Consider the following 21,656-nt stretch of genomic DNA (forward strand, 5'->3'; position numbering starts at 1 on the left):
TCCCTTAGAGGTGTTCCCAAAATAACCCCATAAGCATCCAAGAGCACACTTAAGAGTCTTGCCTGGCCCACGTGTCTCAAATTCTCCAAAAATAGCTCCTGCTTCCCCTGCACAAAACACTGCGGTTCCCGATGCCTCACAGGAACCCTGCTTCTGCTCTGAGAAGCCACAAAATAAGCGAGCAGCCCAGAAACTGATCTACGAGCACATCTGGAGTCACCGAGATGAGCTTTATGGAGAAGGGAAAAAAAAATGAAGATTTTAAACAGCACGTGTCAAATCCAGGGACCTTTATTTCTCTGGAATGGAAAGAATTTGCCAGCCTGGCCGAAAAATTGGAGGCGGCGATTGTACATTCTTTCAAATAAAAGAAGAACACGCACACGAGGTTGGCTCCATAAATTTCTGTCGTAAGAAACAACTTTAAATTGTACACCAAGCTTTTTACAAAGCATCCACGTTAAGATGGTTTACTGTGCTCTATCGCATTCTCGGCCATTTATACAGAATACACCATACCAAATGCTACATCAGCTTAAGACATCTTTAAAAATTAGTATTAAAAAGATACAAAGGCATGTTGGCTTTCATTTGGGTTTTTATTAAGGCATGGAAGTTTTCTTGGTTTTGTTTTCCTAAGGAAGTCACTAAAAAAATATAATAACTTAATTCATCAGGACAAGATTGGTTAAAAATCCAGCCTTGTTTGCTTGGCAGCCTTCTGAGCTCGTACCTCTGTTGCTTCCATGAGTCTAACAGCACCGCAGGCTGCAGATGTGTCCTGCAGGGCCTCAGCCTGCGCTCCAGATCTGGCCATGCTCTCAGTTACTGTTCAGAGTACTCACCGCAGCCAGGAAATATTCCCAGCCCAACTCTAAAAGCGACCTTCAGCCAAACGGGGGGTTTCAATCTGGGCCAATTTCGCATGGATTTAGCCCTTTGTCTTTTGCTTCTCTGTACATCCTTTGGAAGTCTTTAAATCGAGGGGCACAGCCTAACCTGGCTTCCCCAAAGTGCATGCGTCCCGTGAAGAGGAAGTCTCCATCTCCTGGTCTCACCCCACACTCCAGCAGGGTCTTTATTTGTCCTCGCCAGTTCCCACTCTCCCCCGTGAGCTGAAAGACTTTGCTCTTCTGCCTGTACAGTTTGTTGACGCCAACATGAATTACGGATTCTTGCTCTTCTGCCTCGTTCGTTACATCTTGAATGGAGCCTCTGATCACTGGGAATACAAAAACCATGTGAGGAAGGGTTTCTCCAAACCCCCATTGGAATAATGGGGTCCAAAATCAGCCCCTGGGAAGCGATCTCACTACAGCAGCCCTGGGTTTGGTCCCTTACTATTATTTCTAGAGTTTGTGTTCATAACCTCCAGCACACATTTGTGTTTGTTTCAGGGTTGTATTTACAACCTGCCCAGGAAGGGCACCATGTGTTAAATTTGAGCACGAAAATAACTGCATCAGGAAAACAGCATCAAATGCAACAAAGATTTATAACAGCAAGCTACATGCTTAGAGCTCTGACAATGTACTTTCTGTTCTGCAGCCATCAGAGACACCAGCTAGTGCTGATACCAGCTAGTACTGATTTCCTCTTTTAAAAGGGAAGCAGAGAATTATTGAAACTTTTGCTCTTCTGTCAGCAGCCCATTTTAGAGCAGCGAGTGGAGGTACCCAAGAAGTCTTTGAAATTCCATTACGGTTGCTGGGTCATCCTTTGCCCACCCTGGGGAAGTGGGTGAGCATTTTGAGGCTGTGCACATCACCCCTTTGGACAGCATTTATCACTAGTGGGGTTTGCCAGATGTCAGTGGGTGTCCATCACTTTTTATGGAGGTTTGGTGATAGGTCAAGAGGGACAACAAGGTGGGAAGAAACAACTCACCGAAATCACTAGTGCAGACGGCCAAGAGGACCTCTGTGTCACTGCATGGTCGGCATGGAGCTGGAGAGAAAGAGGCAGAGTTAGCACAGGACCAGAGGATAAGAAATAAATAGCTGGTTTCAAATGAACCAAAATCTGCTTGGGGGGGAGCAAGGGATCTATGGGTCCAAAGATCTGACAGGCATCAACAGCACTAAGAGAAACGCAGGCCAACCCCAGCCCCCATGAGATTTTTGTAATTAAGTAGGAATATGGATCTCTTTAACACTCCTGCTGGGATGTATTATCTAGCAAACACCCCACACACTCACTGCTCTTATGCAAAATGTGTTTTGATACCGGGTGCATTTGCAGAGAGATCTGCAGAGAATTCAAAGCTCTTGAAAACTCTTTGAAGATCATGTGCCTTTTAAAGGCTGATGGCAAAGCTTCTTTCTTACAATTTCTATCAAGTGCTGTTGGGCTATTTCACAAGCCATTTAGTCTATCACCACATCAAAGTTCCTGGAGGTTACAGAGTGGGGGAGGCAAAGAAGGGAGAGAAAAACCAGCGCATGTGTTTGAGGGCGTCGAGGCAAAGCGGAAACTTGAGCCTGTATCTGGTAGAGCTCAAGCAGTACAAAGACCATTTCCTGTACTGCTGGAAACATTTGGATATCTGCACTAATCTAATCAATGCAAGAATGTGGCTCCTCTTTGTACTCAGCCAGCTATTTCTGAGGAGAAGGTGCTGTAGTTGCAGTACAGATGTTTCCATAATGCCCCATTGAGTTGAGGAATTTGCTTACTATCAGAGCCTGCCCTGCCTAGGGATGCTAATTAAGTCTGTCCACTGGAGGCTCAGGGATCCGAGCCCACTCGAAGTCGTTCTGAAGGACACCAGCCAGGAAAACGAACACCCTTTGAGCTGCTCTGCCCTGATCCACGCAGGTGGGAGGCTGCAGGAAAACAGGGCTCATGCTGCAGATGAGGCACAGCGTTGGAGCTACACCACACCAAGCCCAAAGCTTTGCCCCTCCTACAAATTCCCCCCCCAAAAAATGTGATTTTGAACCTCAACATCTGAAAGCACTCAGCTGCCGGATCCTGGAATTGTCACACCCTTCCTCTCACTGCTGTCAGCTTTCTGGAGGAGTTTATCCATTGCACTAAGAAGTACCTTGAAACTCTCCTAAACAGCTCTCAGCCATCAGCCTTCCCCAGCAGGCAGCACAAGGCAGTCAGTATCTGGCGTAAGACAGGGCAAAGCTCTGATTCTTTGCAAGGTCCCGGAAAGGCGGTGATCCAGAAAGAAGGATTATTGAATTCAATCCACCAGATTTACTCCAGTCAGATGATTAATACACAGTGTAACATGCTGTTTAATAGGATTAAAGAGAATGGAAAACGCACATTTCTGTGTGGAGATATTTGAAGGAATTATTCAGAAAGGTTAAGAAGCTCTAAAAGAAGAGGCTAGGAATAGTTTTATTAAAGCATCTGGATCATCTGAGTATTTCTATTGAGTAGAACCTGGATGCCTTCAGGCCCTTTAGAAACAATTCAGCCCTTGCTGGCCTTTTTCCCCCCACGCTCCCACATACCGTTGCATCTCTTTTTCAAAGAACTTTGGAAACTGTTTAATATCATGAGAAACACGGAGCCAGCCAAAGCCTGGACACAACCGAAGTACTACAATAATGTCAGTCTCAAGCTATGTTAATTTTTAGACTCAAGAGATTTTGATTAGTGGCTAAACCAAACATCCAACCTTCATCTAACTGAGACAAACCCAAGTCACACCACATCCCACTACGGAGCCATTTCATTCACGGAACCCACCAAACCCATCCTACCCCATTCCCCAGCCTCCCTCTGCCCACATCAGGTCCTGCCTTACATCCCCCAAATGGAGATGACCTGAAAAGCTCTGTGAATCCTACAGCATTTTCACATGGACAGAAGTTCTAAGAACACAACTGATGGGCATCCACAAAAAACAGCTGGATTTTTGATGCCAGATTTCAGATATTTTACTCTGCAAAGACCTAATAAGAAAAAGGCATCCTGGACTTCTCTGAGTAAAAACAGTCTTGCTTTAGACCAGACATCTCTGTAGTTTGTCCAGCCCAGAAAACTGAAAAAAAACAGAATGACTAAGCCATTTTTGTTCCCAAAATGAGCACAACACAAGCAACTGCATTAAAGATGAAAGAGAAAATAAGTGGCTCCGTCAATTGAAATAGACTGAGACTATAATATGTCAAATGAGCAAGTGCATGCATATACGTGGAACAAAAATCAGTTTAATTGCAGACTCTAGGCAAAAATCCTGCATCCTTTTTAAATGCAAAAGGAAATTAAAAGTGCTCAGTATTGCTCACACTAGGTCATTACTTGCAGCCTGCTTCAGATCCATGCTGACTCACAGCAGTTTGGTGGCATGCAAGCTCATTTAACAACCATTTACCACCACCCATCGCTGCAATACCAGACAGATGAAGAACAGAAATCCTCTTCTGTGGAACAGCTCCCACATCTGCATTCACAGAGTATCAAATACATCCTGCAAGTGGCAAAAACTGGCTATGCGAGCACAGACGGAAAGCGAGTTGTGAAGGATTACTGCTGAGGTAAACGGACCATTAAAAAGCAAATAATATTCACTGGCTACATCCTAAGCTTCGTTCCTGTGCAGACTCATAAATACAATCTTAAGAAGGAGGCAGTGCTTATGCTTTCTTTTGAATTACAGCCATGAAAGAATCCATGTGTTTATGCCACGGCTTCGTTGTTTGGGGTGCCCTTTAGTACTGATCTGCATTGAGCAGCAGGTGTTTTCCTCTATCGGGAGGTCAGAACCATACATACACTAACAAGCTAAAAGGCGAAGCACCCTAACTTGTATCAAAACTGAAGGGAAAATACCAAACAATTAAAGGAAAAACAACAATTCACACATGCACAGCAGGTGAAGATGTTCATTTTCAGAGCAAAGGGCCCAGTTGCCAAACAAGAGGCTGTGTTTGCCCAATGCCCGACTCCCTGGGGACGGCTCGAGGTCTGTCCAGGTTCTCACGTCCCAAAGCACAACTCCAAAACTGCAACACCACCAGCACCGTCAGCTGCACTAATTCCTTTAGACTCAATAAGCCAAAGGGCCTTGATTCACACAGCAGCAGGGGAAGGTGGAAAAAAAGAGAGAGAGAAAAGCAACGTTTTATTGAAGCCCTGTAAGACCCAGATGCCTATAACTCAACCGCACTGCTTGTGGCATAAAGCCTGCATTGTGCACGTCGGCTGCCGACTCTCCTGGGAATGTCTTTGATGGATTTTGACAGTATCCTGACCTGAAGTAACCTGAGGCAGCCCTCTCTCCCTCCACCCTGCAGCCCGGTGCCTCCAAAGGCCTCTCTATTCACCTCCCCGCAGAGGGAGATGTAATTACATCATTCCTCACGAGCCAGCAGTCATGTCCCAGCTGCTTTGAGCGATTTGCCCTCTGAACCTGATGTTACCGAGGAGGACGCAGCGATGCTAACAATAGACTGCACTTGTTGGCCAACAGCTTTGTCGAGCACGCTGCTGGTCTTCTCCACGGGGAGGCTGAAATGCTCTGAATGAGGCAGACGTGGCCCAAAGGAGGACCTAGAGCTCCAGGTGGTCCCCAATGATGCCAGTGCCAGAGCGGAGATGGCTGAAGACAGCCTCTTCCCACCCTGGGGATGGATTTAAGGGCACTATTAGTGCTGCAGTTTAGCTTGGTCCTCACACACCATCCCAAAGCTTTATTTCCTCAACTCCACCAGCCACCCCCATCCACCCCACGGCTCCAGGTAGGCTCTGCTGAACATCATCACCACTCTGACAGAAGACACAGGAAGAGAGACAACCTTCAAGCAGAAGTGAAAACGTTGAACACAAAGTAATTGCAGAAAACCGCCCTTCTGAGGAAAACCCTTTGGTTTCACTAAGGTCGTACACGCGTGCGGTGTGGTGGAGGTGTGGATCAGGGGCAGGGAGGCACACAGCTGCTTCATCAGCGCTTCTAGTTCTCATGCTGTACATCACCCACACGCATTCATATTTCTGAATAACTCTTTGAATGGCAATCAGACATTCCAAGTATCAAAAGCTCCTGAGGATGCCCAGGCAGGGCTGGAGCACTTTGTTAGTCCTACGTTTGAATCAACTGATTAAAACAATCAGCCCTCTTTCCTCTTGCTGGTAGGCTCAGCAGAACACGTTTAAAGGGGCTTGGGGGTTTTGTTGCAGACCAGGCTGCTTTAAACCAAGGCAGCCATCACTGCAGCACCTCAGCCTCCAGGATGCAATCTGCCAGCCTGACATCAGCACTGGTACAGGCTGAACCAAAAGTACCCACCCACACCCTTCATATTCTTGTTGGCAGCTCTGTAATTGCAGTCATACTGGAAAGGGCATCATAGGATGAATGTCCTTCCTGGAAACGCAGAGCGAAGGCTTCCGGGAGCAGATGGTAAAAATAGAAGTGTGGTTTCTCCAATGATGCTGCATTTCTCAGTCATATTTCTGAGCCCTCAGCAGAAATGACTGCGGCTCAACCATGTAGCCTGGGCACAAGGGCAAACATCATATGAGCATGAAAAACAAGACCTTGCCCTGATCCTACTTCCACTAATTAAAAAGCTGAATAAATTCTTTTAATTCTTACTTCTCAAGTTCGCCTAAGCTTCCTTTTTGAAAGGACAGCTTTCCTGTCACAAAATTTGGCACCCACTGGTTCACCCAGCCCTGACTAACCATCTTTCTAAGTGTACCTCCAGCTTTCCTACCCCCTCAGAAAGCTCTTCCAAAGAAAGCCAGAATAACTTTCATCCTCCAAACACTCACAGCCCCCACAGTGAAACACCACTCAACACATCAACTACATCAACACATCTGCATGTCAGTGCCTCTTTATAAGTATAAAATGGAGATGTTAGCCAGGAGCTCCAGCCAGCAGAGCCACATCCAGCACACCTGTGCTTAACACAATACCTGCAGCCACACACATGGGGAAAACGCGGCCGGATGACTCCAAGCAGCTGGGCTGGAAGTCACGGACACCCAGTCACAACACACAGAGGAGCTCTCTCATCACTCTTTTGTTTTACAAGGCTTTCCTGTTCTTCGGATGGGATAGGATTACATGGCTGTTCTGCAAGCACTGCACTTTTCCTAGCGTGTCAGTAGGAAAATGCCAAGCTGGGGAGCAAACCCAATAATTTGGGCTAGTGCTGATCCCAGCCCTTTGGCTCGATGGCCATCATATGGGGTCAAGAAGGATTGCGCTCCTTAAACCAAAAGAAGGTTAATGCTATGAAAAATGTACAGAACCAGTTCAGTGCTTTTCTGAAGGCATGAAGAATCATCTCCATTATTTGCTGGAAAGTTAATCTGAGCTCTGTGCTAAGCTAAAAAACCTCAGTGTCTCCCTTCCTCTACTGCCACAATTCAGCTGATATTTAGTACAGAACAAGATGGTGATTCAACAGCTGGTCCAAAGCAACAATGCTGCAGTGCAGATCCACCTCTAACTTCTGTACCTGAAGCAGGATCTCGGCACCTCCTCCAGCTCCTTGCCTTAGCTTCTTTCCAATATTTGGTTCAACACACACATTTGTACAGGTTTCCAGAAGTAACTTGGAAAACAGAAACCATTGGCCAAGAACTATTTGAACCTGCAAATAAGTTTAATGAAATGCAGACTTTCACATGCTGTGGCACGGAGTGTGCCAAGAGAATTGAGTTAATACCACATCCTTCCTGCACAGCATAAAAAAAGCACACTGTAAACCTCACCAGTAGAGATGTGATGACCTTCGCATTCTGAGAAACGTCAAGGCAAGAGCCCATAAACCAGAAATTCATCTTTTCACAGAAATGTCTTCCAAGAAGGTATTAAAGTCCTAAGTAGCAAGGAAGACTATTTATGTAAACAGTTTGAGGAAGAGATTTGGTACCAGGCGAGCTGCATTTGTAACAGCTTTCAAAATGAAACTTGGCTCAGCATCTCTGGAGCACGTAAGGGTTCTCTGGGGTTGCACTGCAGAGTCAATGCCTTTCTGCTGTTCCAAGATGCAGCACCCTTTCTGACAAATGAGCTGAAAGGTCAGCGAGAAACACAAACAGCCATTTGTTGAAAGAGGGGAAAAAAAGGAAAGAAACAAAAGAAATTGCACAGCAGTTTTTATTCAAGCATCACCAGACACAATTAAACTCCACCTCCCAGCACAAGTGGCTCCAACCCAGGAGAAATCCCAAGAAGTGTCATATCTTCACAATGCTTCATGCTGCCCCAGCTCCTCTGGGCTGCCACTACATGTCCCCAACACCTCCCTTCCCTGTTTCCCCTCCTGCCATATGCAACCTTTGCTCCACCTCCATTGCTGCCTTCTCATCTCTCCCCACTTATTCCCAGTGTGGAGCTGGGCTCCAGGCTTAGTGCTAATGGAGAAGAACTCATGGCAGAGCCTCACTGGGACAGCAGCAGTGCAGCGGTAGCAAGGTCAGCACCTAGCTGAGCTCCTGCACCTACCTCTGTATCACCAGTCCTATAAAAACCCTCAGTTACAGTCAAGGCTGCAGTGTATCACGTCCAAATAGCTTTACTGAGTAAACCAAATCTTTGGTTTAATTCCCTCTGTTCAAATTGCACCAGCAAATAGAGCCCAGCAAACAAGAAGCTTCTCGGCAATTACACTCTCACATGCTCCCGTGCAAGCAGCCTCAATAACCATCTGCCATTTCTTTGCTTTCTCTCTCTCTCCCTGCAATTAAATAGAAAAGCAGACAGCAAGCGACTGCTGGGAACTTCTGCTCTATGCCCACAAGATGCCAATATAAAGCCATTAAAAAATAAAATCAATTTGTTTGTCCCCAAGAGGATTCCTCTCTCCTTCCTCAAACCCCCGCTGCCCCACCAAGGACCAGCAATGGAAGCACTGGGTGGGCACAAGGATGGGGCTGAGGTGTTGTGGGTCTGAGATCCCTGAGGGCTGTGGGTTCTGCTCCTGCCCCACAGCTGCAGCACTGCACCTCCATGCAGCCCCAGCAACACGGGACAGAGCAAATATTTCTCCTGACTGAAAAACAACAAAGATTTATGGCTTGGCTCATCATCCCCTCCTGAAATTCACTCTGAAAATATTTTTTTCTTCTAAAGAAAACGCCGTTCCAGAGCCTTGTAAAAGCAGCCGCTAACCAGATCGAGGAAAACAAAGTTACAAGGGAAGTTCTGATGTCTGGTTTGCTTTGGTCTGTGACAGACAGCTAACAAAACACTCCGCTCAGACAGCGTGCAAGGGCACGAGATGAGAAGTTACATGGTGTTGGCTCCTATGTCCCTGCCATGGGCTGAGCTGTAGCTGCAGCGCAGCGCAGCCCCATCCCCATCCCCACCCCTCTTGGCCATTAATGCCTCCTACAGAGAGCAGGATAGAATTAAGTAACGAGTGGCTGGTTAAAGTTAAACCCCGAGAGCAGAGTAATGACAGATCAAAGATTAAGTGAATCTTTAAAAAGAATAAAATGGCACTTTCGCACTCACATCCACACAGGCCCTTCTCCTGCCTGATTCTACAAAGCAAATTCTTTTTGGTACACGGAGAAGGAACACAGCGAGTGTCATTTTAAACCCAGGTTTATTGGGTCAGCTCATCCTTATAGAGGGCTCAGCCCCACACAGGGAGGTGATGGATGTGATACCACTGATCTGTGAGCCCCACAGAAACATACTTCAGGTTTTCTATTAGTAACAGTTAAAGCTTTAAGATACATTCTTTTTTTCCCTCTTCCCCTGCCATCCTCAGATCACTGACATATCCATCCTACATAGAATTTTCTTGCCTGACATTTCTCACTTCCACTTAAACCTTGACTACATTGGTGTAAATCTCCCCACAGCCCCACTGGGGCAGAGCTCCATCCTGCACACATAACGATGCTGGGGATGGGTGAAGGTACTGGAAAACCCAGCCAGGCTCCCCATACATATTTAACAAGTCACAGATTTGGGCCCAGGGTGCCTTCCAGGTACCCACGTAACATTACAGTGAATGCTTTCTGGCTTCTACAACAGATTACAGCTAAAGAGATTTTCTGCCCTGCAAATCAAGCCCCCAGTGCAGGCAAACTCTAACCTAAGTTTCTTACTCCTCCAGGAAGGTGGAGGGGCAGGAGGTGGAATGCAGCCCCCCCATCCCCTCTATAACTACAGCCTTAGGAATTAGCAAACTAAACACTTTTGCCGAGCAAGCACAGAGCATTATTAAAGACTGCCAAGCAACTCTGTTGGATTGCAGATCTGGTGGTGGGGACCATCTCCTGCAATGCATAAAGGTCAGCGCAAAGCAGAGCCCCAGCTGCCCGCACAATTCACCTGACTGCTTATTGGTTTTGACTGCCCACTGAGTTGGGAAATAAGCTAACGGCATTCGTGGCCAGTCTAGCAAAAATAAGCTATTTTCTTACAGCCTGTCCCCTGCAGCTGTGAATTTATCATTGCTGCTCCATTGTCACCTCGTCTGCCCGCTGCAGAACCAGCTCCTGCCCTGGCAACATCAAAAGGCAAGCGGGACCACAGGAGACTGCTGTCAAACCCATTTGCTTGGGAGAAGGAGAGATTAAATTAGGGCATCCCTCCTATTTTAATCGTGGTTGAAGACTTCTCAGTTCCACAGTTTCGCCTTACTGAGGCTCACTGATTCCTGAAAGCATCAGCCCTGCTCAATGTAAGAGAGTGTAAATGGAGCATGTGTGCTGCCCATGCATCAGAACTGTGCTTCAAAATCATTCCACACAGGAAGAAACCCAAAAAGCTTTTCTCTTAAGCTCTTAATCATAGCCCAGATACCAATAAGCGTTCTTAATTTCCATTCTGTTTTCTCAGGCCAGTGAATTAATAGCTTACAGGAAATAGCTGAATACTGTCCTTCATTAGTTAACTGGATTTAGCCAGTTCTGCTTTGTTTTTCAGATACCCATTTGAGCACAGAACCTTCTATCTATTAATATTCTCAGGCAGGTACCCAGCATTAATAAGGAAAACATATCAAACAGTTACTAGAACCTGCACTAAGCGAGGAGATGCCGTCAAGATAAAGGGCCATTTTTGTTAAAGTTTGACTTCTTTACTACACAAAAGTGGGTGTGTAATGAAAGTGCTTTCAATTTACCTCCTGAGCCCTAACAATCAAATTATAGATAACCCCACGAGCACATAATGGGAAAGGCAAATTATGCTTATGTAAAGATGGATCCAGAGCTTGGATGTGATATTCCTGAAACACAGAACTCAACGAGCAAAATAAAGGCACTTTTGGTCCTCCAGTGCTTGGCCAAACATACAGAGCCCTGTTTCAGGATGGGAGAGGAGCAGCTGAAGAACAGGAAAAGCAAATGACTCTCAAGGGACCTTTGCTCTTTCCATAGGAATCTGATCCCAGCAGACCCAGGCCAGGCGCACACGTGCTGCACTGCAGTGTGGGTGGATCATGGCTCTTAGAACACCACTGGGAGCTGCATGGCTGAAGAACACTCCTGGCACAACCTCCATCTACCTGCCAGTCTAACGCAGCCTTGGAGTATTTTAACCCTGCAGAAGAGATTAGAATCAACAGAACTCAACAACCTAAACGAGTTCTGCAGCTTCTCGATGGCCTTGGGCCAAAATGTCACACTGCCTCAGTTCCTCCGCTGGGCTTCAGAGCCACTGAAAGCAAGTGCTGAAGTCAATGGTCCATCAGTATGGATGGGGTTCCAACCCAAAACCTAATCTGAAAACAAAACCACTTTCAACCACCCATCGCCTTGGCTATCAGGGAGAACACAGCCATCAGGATGCCCGAATGGTGAAGCTGACCCTTCCATGGGACTGTGAATTCCCAGTGATGTGAAATGCTGTTTTTTCACTGGTCACCACCAGACTAAAAACCATCCCGTGCCAGCTTTCAGAAACCTAAACTAAAGCAGATCAGTGTACAGAACGTATTTCCTCCAATTAGGGAAACCATTCGAGAATGCGGTAAGGCAAACTCGGAGCCAAACTCCCCAGATTTGGAAAATCACAACGACGCGCCGTGTTTCAACCCTCCCAAGAAAAGGGAAAGGCTTGTTCAGAACCCATGTGTGTGTTTTCTGCTGAATTATTTGCAAGGCTCTGATTAAGTGGGAAAGAATGACTGCAAACTAATAAAACTTGAGGTTTTCTAATTAAACCACAGGCACCCTGCCAAGCATCGCTGATTTGTTGATGCGCCCTGCAATGTCAGGACTCTGAGGACACAACAGGTCATTAAAGTATTAAACAGATGACTTACACTCTTTAATCAGAGCCGGGATGCCAAGTTAGGAGGAGAGAGTAAACTCAAGAGCAGAGTACAATAATTATCACCAGGAAACAAACGCAGTGTTGAGGGAAAGTCAAGAGAAAATTGCTAGTGATTGCTGGAATAGCTGTTGTACAAGGAAAGGGCTGGATCACCGAGCCCCACACCTGGGTCTTTTATGACCAAAGCACGAGCTGCAGGCACCCAACCACACAGAGAGCACCACTGACTGCAGTGAACTTCCTCCCCATACGGACAGATCAGCAAAAGCAGAAGCAGCTACGGAAGAAAGAAGGTCCACAGGCTGCGAGGGGTCCTGAATGCATTGCTCCATAGAAGCCTCGCAAGGCAGCTATTTGGCAGTTTCCCCAGACATATAGATATTTATAGGAGAATAAAAGTGCTCATCTGACTGAGTAGTGGAAAGAGTCATGTATGGCATTTCCATCGTGGTTTCATCCCTCCCCCATCACCCCTCCCTAGCATCAGAGAATCAAAAAAAAAACAACAAAAAAAGGCAGAAGAAATCATTGTAAAATACAATAGAGATCCCTCGTTTGCCTTGAAGGCTCTGCCGATGAACTATTAAAACACTTCTTCTGTCCAAACAAGACACTTGGAGCGTGAAGCGGACAGCCTACCACATTGTTTTATAACAGCGCTGAGAGTCAACCAGCGTCTGTCAGAGCGGAGCATAGAGCTCAGCTAGAAAAAGCAATTTAATGTGCCTATCAGAGAGGAAGGCTGTAATCGGATTCAGCCCTCGGTCTGACTGCTGAAAGTCTCTGAAGAAAAATACCCAAGATTTGACGTGAAGAGCACTGGATTCTGAGAACAGCACAGTTTGTACCGAGATGGTGAGCACGCTTAACTGCAACAAAGCTCAAAAGAAACCATCTCCACGTGCAAATTAAAACCAGAGGGGATGAGCACTCTTTCTTGTGTGCTATTTTTATGCATATGCAAAAACAATCTCAACTTTTCTTTGGGGAAAGCTTGACTTTTCTTGGTGAAGCGTGCCTTGCTTCTTGCTGGCCCTGCCTGCATCTGTGTCCTCACAAAGAAAGGAGCACTGACTCTGGGAACATTCTCCAAATAACTGATCAAACAATGTCTTTAATGTCTTCTGCGATGGAATTTTACTACATAGCTCGCATTCTGCACAGCACATTCATCCCTGAAGAAACGATCTTACAGGGAAAGCAGCTCTGCAGTTGGTGCTGGTCCTCTTTGCAGCTCTTGTACGATGCAGAAGTGGTGAAGCCTGCTTGAAACGCACGGCCCTCAATGCTGCCCTGCGAGCTGCACACAGAGCAGGAGCAAAGAAGGCAACTTAAATACGGGAATATTTGTGTTTTTTGTTTTCATGGCAAACACGCCACCTGTCAGTTATCGGGGTTACTGCATTAGTCCTCAGCCCACTGCCTTCTTTCAGGATGGAAATAAGACCTGTGGAAAAGATCTGAGCAGCCAACATCTGCACGGCAGCAGAGCAGGAAGAATGCACGAATGTATTAATCCAGGGTCCTACTGTGGAAGAGAACGGGACTCAATCTCTGCAGTCATCTACCCAAAACAGGCTGGGAGATGCACGGCCTAGAAATGGCATCTCAGCCATAGCACAAGGTACTGCCCACCCTCAGCAGCTCCGTGCTGCTCCTTGGGCTGAGTTTTGGGGCACACTGTCCTCCATCCACTGCGGCTCAGGATGCACTGGGCTTCCCTTCCCTTTTATCAGGGATAAAACCTAGGGGTGATTCTGCATGGAGGAGAATCAGACACAACCCATCTGAAGAGAATTTCCCCTTCATCCTCCACCAAGGCTAGTTATCCTTCTCAAACTGCCTAATTAATCAGCACAATTAGGTTACACTTAGAGCTTTTGTTCTCAAGTGGAATCACAAAATGGCTCAGGTTGGAGGGGACATCCAGGTCCAACCACATGCCACAGGCTGGTTGCCAACCACCAGATCCCATCCAACCCGGGGTATCAGACTTTTAAGGCTCATAAACTCTTTTGTCCATTCCCCCTTCCTACAAACTTGGTGTAAAACTCCTCCCTGCAGAACTCAATCTGCAGAGTGGGTGAGAGAGAAGACAACGTTGGCACAGTGCATGCGGTGTCAGCCTGCTGGAGGCTCTGCAATGCTCCAGAGAAGGAACCAGGAAGAGCTGAGGAAGGAGCACACCAGAGAGGGAAAAAATAACTGGGTCAGCGAGTAGCAGTGGTTGTAAAGGGGAAAAAAAAAGAGACGGAAAAGGAGTTCCTCCTTGTTTAAATGTTTGTTATTCCAAACATGCAGCGGGGTTTTTAAAACTGATTAAAGAAAGCGGTTGGCCAACCACTGCAGTGCAGCCCTGCTCACATCAGAGTTCACTGCCGGGTAAAGCCAGTTCCTGTGATTCACCCCAGGCCTGTAAGGGGAGAACCCTTCACAATGCAGACCCTTAACAAATCATTTGGAGTCCAGCCTGTGCTACCAGCTTCCAAAAAACAAGAAGAAGGAATTAAAATAAATAAATAAATAAATAGATCTATTCTTCCGCAATAGCCTGTTTATAAAACATGCCCTTAAAAGCACATGAAATTCAGACCCAGCCACTTTCCCACTCACTCACTCACTCTGCCATCTGTTCTGCATCCGATACAATACGTGAAAACACAACCGATATCCCAGAACTCACCAGAAACTGTGTGCAAATCAGATGCAATCCCCCTGCTCATCAATTCGTACTGGAAGCCTGTGATCTTCCTGCTAATGTCCTGCTGGGGGGTGGCCTCGACAAACAGCCCCCCCTGGTCATAGCCAAAGCAGTAGACTTTGCTGGGGCTGCGCTCTCCATCTCGGACCAAGAGTTTCAGTTCTCCAGTTTTTTCCAAATAAATATTTGCTCCTGCAGAGTCCTTGAAGGGTTTTATGCAAACAGTCAAATGTTTGTAGGAGGCAGGTGAAGTGTTGGGTCGCAGGTTGACTATGAGCGCTCCCGTGGGATACATCCACTCTATGGAGCCTTCGGAACAGCGGAGGTAGACCTGTTCAACATCCTTCTTGTGAGACTCGTGAGTTAAACCACTGAGGGAAGAAAGAAAGAGAAAGTTAGACAAATGGCAGAGCTAGGAAAGCAAATGTCATAACCTCAAACCTTCAAAGAGCCACATCAACAAGCGCAGGAAATCTACTGTAGGGCTGAGTGTTGGCCCAGCCAGCTCTGCAGCTGCCAGAAGCATTCGTCTTAATATTAAAGGACAATTTTAAAGTAGTCTACGAAAAGAAGAAGTCAAACCACTAATAATTGACTTCAGCACGAAATAGGATATAAGCACATGATCAAACGCAGCTAAATTGCTACAGCCTCGGTTACATCAGCTGAGCTGTGGCAAATGACTGGGTGCATAGCAGTGCAACACGTACACTGCAGCTCCGTTCCCGGTGGCTCACACCAGCGCGGTCTCCAGCCTCACAGATCTGACCCCACCTTTCTACAAGTACTTTGTTCCTCTTCCAAGTCTATATTCCCAATGGATCTGAAACTGGGAGGGAAGCCAAGCTCACCCCATGAGCTGGAGCAAAGGGATGCTCTGGTGCTGCTGATACTCCCACCCCAGTCTCCAAAATAGGAGGTGGGGGAAAAAGACCTCCCCCTACTCCTCAGTCATAGCTAGGAAGCACCAAACTGTGCTCCCCTACAGGATGATGGGAAACCTTGTCCACAGCCTAAAGCAGGAATGGCTCTGAACAGCTTGTGTTGCATGTGGCTGCTGCTGGGCCAACCCTGGACAGGTTCTTTACCCAGACTTCAAGCTCTAATATTTACCAGTATTACAAAAGGGGCTCTAGCACTTGAAGGAATAAAGGAAAGCTGGTGAGGGCTCTATATCAGAAAGTGTGCTGAGTGAAACTGCACTCCCATTTACCAAGAGATTAACCAAGAAAGGAAAATACGTAAGAAGGATGAAACAACTTGACTAAGGGTGTACAGGAAATCTGTGGCAAAGACAGAACACTCTTGAAAACAGCACAAGTAATGACATCAATCTCTGGTTTCTCAATAGAAACCTCCAAATAGACCATTCTCCAACCCCAAAGATACATTCACGTGCTGAATGGGGTTAAAATTCAAGTCAGCATTTAGAAAGTAACCAGAAGCTGTGTGTAAAATGGGACACACACACACACACACACACCAACATATGGTTTGCATTTACTGACTCATTACTGTGAGTGTCAGTGTGACCTACTTGATAGAGGTTACATGAGGAAGCTAAGGAAAAAAAAGTCATATTTAATAATAACAGTGCCTGCAAACATGTGCTTCTGAATGATCTTGAAAGCCACATCAAGAACACAGATGAGGAGAAACGAGGGACAAGTCTTTGACCTCTGGTCTCCTGCCCTCCAGTTCGGTAGTGCTTGACACGTTCAGGAAACTTAACTTTCAGTGGGACATTTCAAGTTGACTGTAAATCCACATCTGGTCCACAAAATCAACTTTCACCACAGCACGAGCGTGATGCCACTCAACAGAAGACACATTAGTTTGCTCCCTTGCAAGCGGTGAATAAGGAAAACTAAATAGCGTCAAGTTTATTCCACTGCACAGAGACCAAAACAAAAAGCAAACAACAGCCCTCATGCATCACTTGTTCCTCCTCGGGACATCAAAACAAGCTATGTAGTATCTGTGGGCCTCATACTGGCAACTTCCACTCCTAAACCTCAGTGTTTAAACAGAGGGAAGGCGCATGGGGCAAAACTCTGAACTCATGCACTGAAACTGCTGTTGTAAGTGATCCTACCAGCACTGAATTTCTGCCAGAGGAAAAAAAAAAAGCCTCAACATGCATTTTGTTCAAACAATCATGCTGCTCAAACAAAATACAACAGAACTGGGTGGACTCTGAAATTACCTTCTGAAAGCCAATTATATCCCACAGGCAAGAGTGATGCCATTAGACAGACACATCAAGCACAAGTACCTGTACGCATTAAGCCCTGTAATAAAGGGTGACTCAAAAGCTGAGCAGATTTCAAAATACATGGCAGTGTTACTTAACAGCAACCACCATCATCCAGCCAGACCTGTCACTTTGCTTGCAGTCAAAATGACACGTCACCACTTCAAGCTTGTTTCCTGCCATGCTTAGCTCTCGCTAGCCAGTCATCCCATGAAGTAAAGGTCCAGACTGTAAAATAAAGGAGGTCTATTTTTTCTATTTCCCCCCCCAAGTTCATTACATTTCTGTTGCTTTTAATTCCCAGCAGGCAGATATCTGCTCACGGTTACAGTGATGGATGAGCCATCCATCATCTCCTTCACATCTCTGCAGTTTATTGGGACTTACATCTCCAACACGCACTGCTTCCTCATACCAATCCATGAGAACATCCTGAATCACTGCATTGGTCTCCTCACTCCCTTTCTGGTTTCAGCCCTGCCCCGTGTCTGCCTTGAAAGATCTATGGCTGTATTGGTGCAGTAAGCAGTTATGCTGCAATAAGCAGCAGGTGCTATTCAGAAGAAAAAAGGGATGACAGGAATGGCACTATCTGCTTCTATTTCAGGTGCTCCAAAGAGCACTCAAAGTACCCATGTCCTCTCAGCACCCTTTGGTGAATGCAGAGAACTTCAGATCCTAATTTGGGGGATAATTAGATCATTCGGGATGACAACATCAAGACTTCCCCAGTGCAGGGGGAAGCAATGGGTGTAATCTGCCACATCACTGCTGAATTCTCACTCTTCCAGAGTGTATCAATAAGGTCAGAGCAGCATATTCCCATCGTGTCAGAGGGGTGGTTTTACCCAAAGCACTGTGAAGTCACTGCAGCCAGAAAACCTGAAGCTACACCAAGAGTAATAACCAGGCACACACCACAGCAGAGTTTCTGCTTGCTTTCTGGATAGTGTTCTCCTGGAAGCTCTGTACTAAGCTATTTATGAGGATGCTGAAAGCTCTGTACTAAGCTATTTATGAGGATGCTGCTGTGGCCTACTGAGTGTACTTAAATTGCAGGTGTCACATCGTGCATTGCATCACATTCCCCTGGAAGCATGAGGGATATGCATAGGAATCCCAGCACAGCTCCTCACAGTACTTTGGGGATATGGGCTGTTTGCTTCACAAACTGGTTGGGGAAAAAAAAAGTTATATGCAGTAGATTCTATCTTCATCATTTTTAATGTAGATGCACTTCAAGGTGAGAAAACACCTTCAGGTTTGCTGGAGATCACCAGGTTCTCAGTCTGCCTACACAAGCCAACCTAGAACTTCTCAACAAGAAGAAAGACTCGATTTTGGTATCCAAGTTCAAAGTTACGGCCAAAATATAACACAAACCACCCCGTGACTTCAGAACATTATATTCCACAATAGAAAATCCTTTCTGACCTATGTAGCTATTAAGTATCCACACTGAAATACTTAATTAGAGGGTACTTATTGGGACATCAAAGTCCCTTCTTTCCTTCCTAACTGCTGGTCCTTTAGGACAGATCAGGTGCCAGTTAACACCTCAGGACCAGCAGCATTTCTGGTGACACCTGCTTGCTACCAGTGAGGCCGGAGCCAGCCAGGCACTCCATCCCCTCCTGAGCCCCGTCCCCATGGGCTCTGTGGGGACCACTGCCCACTGCACGCAGCTGGAATGCTTAGGGATGGAAACAGGTACAGCTTATGGAGCAGGGAGGCTGGAAAAGAAAAATAACGCAATTAGGAGTTCACCAGAGGACTAAAAAGTTTGGCTCATATCGAACAGAGTCGCCTTCAAGTGGACTCAGGGGGATTAAGGACACATCAGTTGTCAGGAGTCCAAAAGAGTTCAGAAAAGAAGTAAATAGCGGCACCGGCGCCTTTAGACGGCCGCAGATAGGAAGTCGTTACGCTGCGAGTCAGCCCAGCTGTTTCCCCACTTCGAATTCTCCCTGCTCCAAAATACCTTCCTGACACGAGCTGGCCCAACTTTTATTCTACAGAAATTCAGATCTCAGCAGAGCGCCGAGCCAATATTGCTGGGCTCCCCAAGCAATTCTCTTTAAGCTGATGGAAAGCCGGATCCAGCAGCGCTCCCCTGTTAGCAGAGCAGCTTTTTAAAACTACGAACAGACCCAACCGCACACGCTGAACTTATTACTAGCAATTAAAGGAGAGATAATTCGGGAGATAACCGCTTGAGAACCGACGTCGTTCCTTATTCAGCTCAATTAGAACAGATCGGAGCGGGCTGCGGCAGCCCCGCGCTCTCGGGACGGAGCGGGCAGCTCCCAGGGCCCGTGACGGCGTTACTGCGGGGCGGGGAGCAGCCCGCAGGTGCAGCGCATCCCGGGGAACAGCATCGCAGCCCGCATCGCAGCGGAACACGGGGCAGCCCCGGGCAGACGGCGGCGGGGACAAACTTCTCCTCGGGAACGTGGCACCGCCCTCCTTCTCCTCATCGTCCTCAGCCCCGGGCGCTGCCGGGCAGTTGGGAGCTCGCCTCGGCCGCTCCAGCGCTGCCCCGCACGGACGGGTGAGCAAAGCCGCCCCGCTCCCGCCTCGTGCCGCCCCCTCCCCGCACCCGGCTGAGCATCCCGCTATCGCCCTTTTGTTATCGCCCCCGGTTTCTCCCCGTGGGGTGGGGGACGACACACGAGGCATCCCCCTCTTTCTCCCCCTGGCCTCACCTCCCCTTCCAGTTGCACAGGTCGCTGGAGTACTGCGCCTCGGCGCCGCCGCCCAGCAGCAGCCGCAGCCCCAGGAGCAGCGGCAGGAGCCCGGCGGCCGGGGCGCTCCGCATGGTCCCCCCGCCGCGACCCCCGGCCCAAGGGCCGAACGCTGCTCGGGAGCGGTGCGGAGCGATGCGCGCAGCCCCCCGTGGGCTCCCCTACATGGCGGGCAGCGCAGGGCGGAGCGGAACGGAGCGGCTACCCCATGCCCGGCTCCACGCTGCGCCGCTTCGGCTCGGCTCTGAAGTTTGCAGCGGCTCGGCTGCGGGCTCCCAGCTGAGGGGCGGGAGCGGGCCGGCCTCCCCGAGAAGGCTGAGCTCCTCCTCCTCCCCCCCCGCCACCTCCTTCCATCCCTCCCTCCCTCCTCCTTCGGCGGGGCCGGCACTCGCTGCTCGAGCAAAACGCGGCGCCGGATCGGGAGCTGCCGCTGCGCCTCGGGCACATTAAGGCGCAGCGCAGGTGCCCGGCACTGCCCGGTGCTCCGCCCGCCTCTCCCCGTGAGCTCCGGCCTTGGCTGACCCCGCAGGACCCGCTGGCAAAGGGGCTGCGCTCCCTCCGTCACGTCCCTGCGGTGCCAGAAGCGCATCACGCACCTCGGCCCCCAGCAGCTCTCCAGCTTTCCTCGACGATGTGGGCTGATCGTTTTGCTGGAACCTTCTTGTGTCACCACTTAGCAGGAAACACTTAAGAGTCGATCATATGTGTGAGCTCTCCTTAATGACCGCTCTGGATACCACCGTGTCTTGTTTAATGTCCGTATTTAATCCATAGTCGACTTGGGATGCTTAAATCCCCCTCCTACGGGACACCAGCAGCATAGAAATGCTTCCCAGGGTGGGAGAGCCCCATAACCGCACTTCCCAAGACAAGAAAGGGGGGTGGGGAGGACTAAATGTGGGGGAGATCCCACAGCACACAGACAGCACTCGTTCTTTTCAGCGGGGGTGAGGATGATGTTACACACCCACAGATAGTAGAGGGGTTAACGCACTTCCAGATCACTGCGTTTCTCAGCGTCCCGTTGTTCTTTCAAGTGTCTGTCACTGCTCGGGGCAGGGCACTGAGGGGCTTTTTCTGGGTGAGAGTTCACGGATGAGCATTAAACACATACAGCGGGCTCACAGTTTGGTGTTACCCTCCTTAGTGCCTTGTATAACACGTAGGCGGATGGTGCAGCTCGGAGCGCTCCCTGCCTGCTGCTGCAGCAGGGCGGCATCCTCAGCACCGCATCCCTTTCCGTTTGCGGGCTCAGCTTTTCACGTCGGGTTTTTGGTTGTTGTTATTGTTTTGTAAATCACAGGTAGCAGCGTCCTGTTGCTCGTGAAGCATGAACATAATCGCAGTAATTACGTCGAACGATGCAATGCATGTAAACACTCAATTAGCACGAAGGGACGCGATGACAACATGCGACATGCAAAACGCCCCGTTCTCATGTGCGGCCACACGGCTACAGGGCTCCGAGCCTCGATTATTTCTTTAGAAGGAGGTTTTCTTGGATTGTTTTGCTTCCTGCCCCGCCGCTGGAAAGAAAAGCATACAGAGAAAACCCCATATTGCTTTATTCCTCGGTGTGTTTATGTGTCCAACCCTCTGCATGCTGCCCCCCCAGCCCCTCGGATCCGATTCCCTCCTCAGCTCTCCAACTCTCTGCGTTTGGTAAAACAAACAAGTGCCCGGGCAGCCGCTCACATTACATCGGAACTTTGGAAACTGCCCGAAAACTGGGAACATTTC

General features: G+C 48.0%; 1 protein-coding gene across 1 annotated transcript; it reads right to left on the bottom strand.

The window, feature by feature from the left end:
- Positions 1-275: 275 nt before the first annotated feature.
- METRNL (meteorin like, glial cell differentiation regulator) lies at positions 276-20,200 on the bottom strand. Its single transcript, XM_015880068.2, has 4 exons — positions 19,878-20,200; positions 14,901-15,289; positions 1,888-1,947; positions 276-1,222 (listed from the first exon to the last, which is right to left on the bottom strand). Exons 1-4 carry the CDS (start codon positions 19,988-19,990, stop codon positions 906-908), a joined length of 879 nt encoding a protein of 292 aa, XP_015735554.1. The 5' UTR covers positions 19,991-20,200; the 3' UTR covers positions 276-905.
- Between the last annotated feature and the right edge of the window lie 1,456 nt (positions 20,201-21,656).

This window comes from Coturnix japonica, chromosome 18, assembly GCF_001577835.2.
Source record: "Coturnix japonica isolate 7356 chromosome 18, Coturnix japonica 2.1, whole genome shotgun sequence".
Lineage (NCBI taxonomy): Eukaryota > Metazoa > Chordata > Aves > Galliformes > Phasianidae > Coturnix > Coturnix japonica.

Bases quoted from the DNA above. Each gene is read 5' to 3' on its own strand.
- METRNL (XM_015880068.2), bottom strand. From the start codon at position 19,990: ATGCGGAGCGCCCCGGCCGCCGGGCTCCTGCCGCTGCTCCTGGGGCTG. The intron at 1,948-14,900 runs GTGAGTTCTGGG...CTTTCTCTCCAG, and splicing joins TGATTTGCACACAGTTTCTG to CTCCATGCCGACCATGCAGT. The intron at 1,223-1,887 runs GTGAGTTGTTTC...TTGTATTCCCAG, and splicing joins CGTCTGCACTAGTGATTTCG to TGATCAGAGGCTCCATTCAA.